The following is a 6,437-nucleotide window of genomic DNA, read 5'->3' as shown; positions in this document are numbered from 1 at the left end:
CAGTTTCACGTGAAAAAATATTTCCTCTGTAATTTCAAAATTCTAATCATAAATCTTCTTTCATGTTATTACAAAGGTGTTATCTCTGAATAAAAATGAATCAACCAGCTAAAAGTTGTTACTTGAAAAGCAATAATAAGACGTTAATGACAGTATATCTGCCAAATCAAAAAACACTTATCTTGGGCCGTTGTCCAGAAACAAATATTACAGATACACAATGTTCTAGGCAACAAGGTTAACATTTTATATTGTTGTATGTAATTTATAATTATTTTCACTGTATTTTATTCCTTGTACTTACTGTGCATTGTTTGTCTTTTATAGTACAATTACATGCAGATTATGAGGATTACAAAGTCTTTATCCAACAGATTGGAAAAAGACCTTGTGGCTTTAATGGCTTTAAAACACGCAAAGATGTAAGATTTATTGGAAAACATGAGGATTGTTTAGAATTTTTATATGGAAAGCATACCTATCAAATTGAATTTAACCCTTCACCTCCAAAAACCCTTCTATCAGAGAAAAGAACTAGAGATTCAGAGATATGTTGTAAACTTGATGAAAGTTCTTCTAAAATAGCAAAACTTGAGGTTGATGATACAGGTCCTAGTAATCACAAAGAAGAAACTCAAGAAGAGAAACTACAAAAAACAAAGAATGCTCATGGTATTTTGAAGTTTTTAGACAGGGATAAAATCAGTTCAGATAACCTAGAAGATAAAGATAACACCGCGATAGATCTAGGTCAAAAGCAAGATATGTGGGAAAGTGAGGCGAATGAAGCATTATTAATATATACAACACAGGTTGTGAAGAGTTGTTCAAAGGTAACTTAAAAAGAACTATTAATTGCTTTATGTAACAATAAGTGAAATGAATTGATTTATAGGTAGCAGCTTATGATATGGATGGAACTTTAATAAAAACAAAATCTGGTTTAGTGTTTCCAAAAGATTATAATGATTGGCAACTCACATATCCTGATGTACCAATGAAATTAAAAGAACTTCATAATAATGGCTATAAAATAGTAGTTTTCACTAATCAAGCATCAATTGGTTCTGGAAGGATAAATGTTAAACTTTTTAAGCGTAAGCTTAAAAATATAATACAAAAGATAGGTGTTCCGATACAGGTATATTTCACTTTTTATAGAATTAAAATAGAATGATTTTATATATGAAAATTTATTTGTAGATATTTATAGCTACTGGAAATAGCATCTACAGAAAGCCAGCAATTGGCATGTGGCAAAAACTGGAAGAAGTAGGCATCTAATTACTTATTTCATGAAGCTATTACTATTATCATGAAAAGTGTTCATGTTAAAACATTTTCTTTTTTTTTACAGAAAAACGCTCCAACTCCCATTGATAAAGACAATTCGTTTTATGTCGGAGATGCAGCTGGACGAACAAAAAATTGGGCCCCTGGAAAAAAAAAAGATCACTCATTAGCTGATCGATTGCTAGCGTTGAATTTAGGTTTAAAATTTTATACACCAGAAGAACATTTTCGGGGACATAAACAGGCCCCTTTTCAGTTGCCCGCATTTAATCCAAAAAATTTACCGGATGGCGAGATATGTTCAGGAACCAGTATAACTTCAAGTGACCAAGAAGTAATTAAAATCAAAGTCACTTTGATGATAATAAGTATGTAACTGTTAATTTATGCTTTTAGGTTATTTTAATGGTTGGATGTCCTGGTTCTGGAAAATCACACTTTGTGAAGAATTATTTAAATCATTATGAATGTATTAATAGAGATACACTTGGAAGCTGGAAAAAATGTGTTAGCATGATGGAAAGATATATAAGTGAAAAGAGAAGTGTAGTTGTAGACAATACTAATCCTGATCCTGTATCCAGACAGAGATACATCGAGATTGCGAAAAAATATCGAGTACCTGTAAGGTGTTTTGTTATGACCACAACTATCGATCATGCAAAACATAACAATAAGGTAAAAGTAGCTGACTTTTAAGTGGTATAACAAAATCAATAACATAAACTACATATTCTATTTTTTCTTTCAGTTTCGAGAATTAACGGATCCTAGTCACGTTAAAATCAGCGAATTGCTCATCAACTTCAGTGTGTTATTTTTAGGAAAAATTATCAACCGCCAAGCTTGCATGAAGATTTCTTAGAAATCGTTCATTTAAACTTCGTTCCAAAGTTTCAAAGAGAAAAAGATCGAGAACTCTACCAAATGTATTTACTCGAGGGATAAGCAAGACTTTTTGCCAAATGTGCATTGTTTAGTTTCAATAAGTACATATACCGTAATTTGTAAACTGTAGTGAACTAATATTAATTATTTATTTTGTATTGATAGACATACTTCATTGAGATGTAAATAGGAACTGGCATAAACTTCTTTCAAGAAATTGTGATATAAAGAATATTCATTTTCATTTATCAGTTGTATCTATTTCTAATTTTTAATAAAGTGATTTTTCATATACCATCCTTTTTAGAGGGATTACATTTTCTATTAATACCCGTTACTTTTTAGCGTCTATTTATTTTTAGATTACTCTATCTTTGTTGCACTTTTTAGACAAGATTAGCGCCATTAAATGCAGGTACGCCCACGTGTCCTTAACCTGTCTAAAATCCCGGAAAGCATAACCTCTTTAAACCGCATGTATACGTTTATCTTGTAATGCGTAACGTAAACATTGAATATTGAGAATTATGAACGATATAAAATGTCGCGATTGATAGTAAAAAATTTGCCAAAAAATGTAAGCAATAAACATTGAAGATACAATCAAGACGGTGAAACGAATGACAAATATTATTTTCTAATAAAAACTCATAGATTACAGATACAAAAGTAAAGGAACTTTTCAGTCAAAAAGGTTTAGTAACTGATGTGCAATTGAAATACACAAAGGATGGCAAATTTCGACGATTTGCCTTCATTGGGTTTAAAACAGAAGAGCAAGCAATAGCTGCCAAAGAATATTTTGACAAAACATGCATTGATACTTGCAGGGTATCTGTAGAGCAATGTGCAAGTTTAGGTACTGAAAAAATTTAATACGTTATAATTGATTATAAGAAGTGACAGCTTGTATTTAACATGTTTAATTCCATAGGGGATTCTTCTAAACCTAGAGCATGGAGTAAATATGCCCCTGACAGTTCAAAGAGCGTAACCAATAATGAAAGTACCAATGAAGTAATAGAAAGCTCATTCTTGAGTAAAAATACAGATGAAACAGATGAAAAGAAGAAAAAGGGCAAAAAGGATAAAAAAGAAAAAGTTTTAACAGGTGAAGTTAAAGATGCACTAGAGAAGGTACATCCATATTTCATATTATTACTTTATTATTTAAATTCTTTAAATCTAATTTTAATATTAATTTATATTTAGTATAAAGATGATCCTTTATTTATGGAATTCCTTGAAAGTCATGCACTAAAAAAGACTGTATGGAATAACGATACAACATTAACACCTATTGAAATCAAGGAACATAGTGACAAGGATGATGAAAAGGAGGAAAGGGAAGAAGAAGAGGGAGAAAAGCAAAAAATTGCAAATAAAGTTATATCTGATTTAGAGGTAATTAAAGTGTAATTTATAAATTATTTCCAAATATATTAATATGTGTATGTGTGTTTTTTTAAGTATATGGAAGCTTTAAAAGGGAAGGAGAAGGATACAGAGGAAAAGGTTCCAAATGATAAAAATAAATCGAAACGTGGCCCTGTAAAATTCTTTACCGTGAAACTTCGAGGATTAGCATACAGTCACAAGAAAAAGGATATCAAACAATTTTTCCGTCCTCTACAAGCAAAATCGATACGAGTGCCGCCAAAGATTAAGGGCATCGCTTATGTAGGCTTTAAAAGTGCACAGCATTTGAGGAAAGCACTGTTGAAAAATAAAAGTTTTTTAGGTATTAACATCAAAGTTAATCTTTCTTTTGTATTAATTTTTCATTTGCACTCGTATTTTTTTAGATGGAAGACAAATATTCGTAATGAAATACGAAGAACAGAAGGAACAGAACTTTGGCGAAGAACAGAACGAGAATAATTGTAACGTTGGATGGAAGAAGCAAGAGGAAGCGCTGAAAGATGAAGAAAGTATAGCAGAGTCTGGAAGAATGTTTATTCGAAATCTCTCTTATACGACAACGGAAGATGATATTCGAAAATTATTTGAAAAATATGGTAGATCTTCCTTTATCTAGTGGAAATAGAATCTTTGTAATACTAATATAGAAAAATTTTTATTAGGTCCGCTAATCGAAGTTAATTTACCCATTGATCGGACAACTAGAAAGCCAAAAGGATTTGGTACGGTAACATTTTTGATGACTGAGCATGCAGTGAAGGCTTACAGTAAATTAGACGGTTCAATTTTTGATGGAAGAATGTTGCATCTTCTGCCTGCCAAAGCAAAATCTAATCCTATGGAAGAACTTGACGAAAGTAAAAATAAATCCTGTACTATTATCCTGTATAATTCATCCCAATATTTCGAGTGAATATAAATTCTATATTGTAGAGGGATTAACTTATAAGCAAAAAAAAGAATTGCAAGCTAAGGCAACTGCGGGATCGTCACATAATTGGAATACTCTGTTCCTTGGCCAAAATGCTGTAGCAGATGCGATAGCTGCAACTTATAATACAACAAAAGAAAAGGTGTTGGAAGATGGATCGAAAGGTTTGAGCGCCGCAGTAAAATTGGCATTGGGAGAAACACAATTAGTTCAAGATACCAAGAATTTTTTAGAAGAAAATGGAGTCTGCTTGGATGCATTTAATCAAGTAAATATTATTTGGAGTATAAATAATAATAAAATGATAATCCAGTAAGTTGAAGAATGCATTTTTTCAGCCAACAAATAAACGTTCCAAAATAGTGATACTCGTAAAGAATTTACCAGCTGCAACACCGGTGCAGGAAATTAGACAAATGTTTGCACAACACGGCGAATTAGGAAGAGTTGTAATGCCACCTTCAGGAATTACTGGTATTACATTTTTTTATCACTGGAATTATGTATATTGTTGCTAATATTTTTCAATATCCAATTCATCATGACTTTTAGCTTTGGTGGAATTTTTGGAGCCTTCAGAGGCACGCAAAGCATTTACAAAATTAGCATATACCAAATATAAACATTTGCCGCTCTATCTGGAATGGGGTCCAGACAACAGTTTTACTACTCCTCCAACGGAGAAAAACAAAAAGACCCATGACGTTAAAACAAAGAAGAAAACAGAGACAGAAGAAGTGGAAAAACAGGCAGAAGAATCTTCAGAAAATATAAACGATACAAATAAGGATAAGAAAGACAAGAGCGAAGACGAGAACGAGGACGAAGAGGAACCTGAACCAGACACTACTCTTTTCGTAAAGAATATTAATTTTGCGACCACGGAAGAGCAACTAAAAACGGTGTGTAATTTAGTAAGTATTCAGTTTCACCCATAGTCAGATGTATAACACCTTATTTTATAGTATTTCGGGAAATGTGGTCCCCTTCATTATGCCACGATAGCAACGAAGAAAGATCCAAAAAATCCTGGTGCCATACTGTCGATGGGTTACGGATTTGTACGATATAAAAGAAAGGCTGACACGGATCGTGCATTAAAAGTGTTACAAATGACCGTGTTAGACGGAAAGTCTATAGAATTGAAACGTTCTGAACGAACACTATCGTATGCTTATAAGTTTTTTTCAAGCCTACCACTACCTATTTTAACATTTTCAACATTAATACAAATTTTGGTTTATTTGAATATGCAGCTCTGAAGTAAAAACCGCGAAGAAGATGACAAAAGTTACGCCTCAAACGGGGACAAAAATTCTGATAAGGAACGTGCCATTCCAGGCCACGGCCGAGGAAATAACAGAACTATTCAAGTATGTATGTTCCATGTTTTATATAAGACGTGGAAATTTAAATATTTTTTATTGAATATCCAGAGCATTTGGGGAACTGAAGGCAGTGAGATTACCAAGGAAATTAGTTGGCGTTGAGAAACACAGGGGCTTTGCCTTTGTAGAGTATTATACAAAAAGTGAAGCTAAGGTACCAAAACAGTTCAATAATTTTTCTCCATTAAATTAATAATTATTATTCAGCTATATCTGTTTCATTGACAGAAAGCATTTAAAGCTCTCTGTCAGAGTACTCATTTATACGGTCGAAGATTAGTGTTGGAATGGGCCCAAACTGAAGAGGGTATAGAAGATATTAGGAAACGAACAGCTAAACACTTTTATCAAGGTATCTGCTACATTTTCTACTATCTTTGGTTTCTTTATGATTTATTTTACCACGTGTATTGATCTTTTGTGCAGAGGAACCAACAAAGAGGGGCAAGAAGGCGACATTAAACCCAGAAGATGTCGGATTAGAAACAGAATAATGCGTGACTTATTATAAATAG

At 32.5% G+C, this 6,437-nt stretch overlaps 2 protein-coding genes across 2 annotated transcripts; both read left to right on the top strand.

Annotated features, from left to right (window-relative positions):
* Nucleotides 1–95: 95 nt before the first annotated feature.
* LOC108574941 (uncharacterized protein F21D5.5) lies at nucleotides 96–2,158 on the top strand. The gene is made up of 7 exons (XM_017937615.1): nucleotides 96–237; nucleotides 328–833; nucleotides 896–1,141; nucleotides 1,204–1,272; nucleotides 1,358–1,627; nucleotides 1,690–1,971; nucleotides 2,045–2,158. Exons 1-7 carry the CDS (start codon nucleotides 96–98, stop codon nucleotides 2,156–2,158), a joined length of 1,629 nt encoding a protein of 542 aa, XP_017793104.1.
* Nucleotides 2,159–2,669: 511 nt separating this feature from the next.
* On the top strand, nucleotides 2,670–6,416 carry LOC108574835 (probable RNA-binding protein 19). The gene is made up of 15 exons (XM_017937482.1): nucleotides 2,670–2,758; nucleotides 2,836–3,040; nucleotides 3,116–3,318; nucleotides 3,394–3,585; nucleotides 3,652–3,922; nucleotides 3,987–4,199; nucleotides 4,266–4,460; nucleotides 4,537–4,802; nucleotides 4,873–5,008; nucleotides 5,087–5,436; nucleotides 5,500–5,702; nucleotides 5,791–5,907; nucleotides 5,971–6,076; nucleotides 6,151–6,274; nucleotides 6,349–6,416. The coding sequence occupies exons 1-15, from the start codon at nucleotides 2,723–2,725 to the stop codon at nucleotides 6,414–6,416; spliced, it is 2,685 nt and encodes an 894-aa protein (XP_017792971.1). The 5' UTR covers nucleotides 2,670–2,722.
* The last annotated feature ends 21 nt before the right edge of the window (nucleotides 6,417–6,437 follow it).

The sequence above is a fragment of the Habropoda laboriosa genome, unplaced genomic scaffold (genome assembly GCF_001263275.1).
Source record: "Habropoda laboriosa isolate 0110345459 unplaced genomic scaffold, ASM126327v1 scaffold210, whole genome shotgun sequence".
NCBI lineage: Eukaryota > Metazoa > Arthropoda > Insecta > Hymenoptera > Apidae > Habropoda > Habropoda laboriosa.
This window is presented reverse-complemented; position numbering and strand designations above follow the sequence as displayed.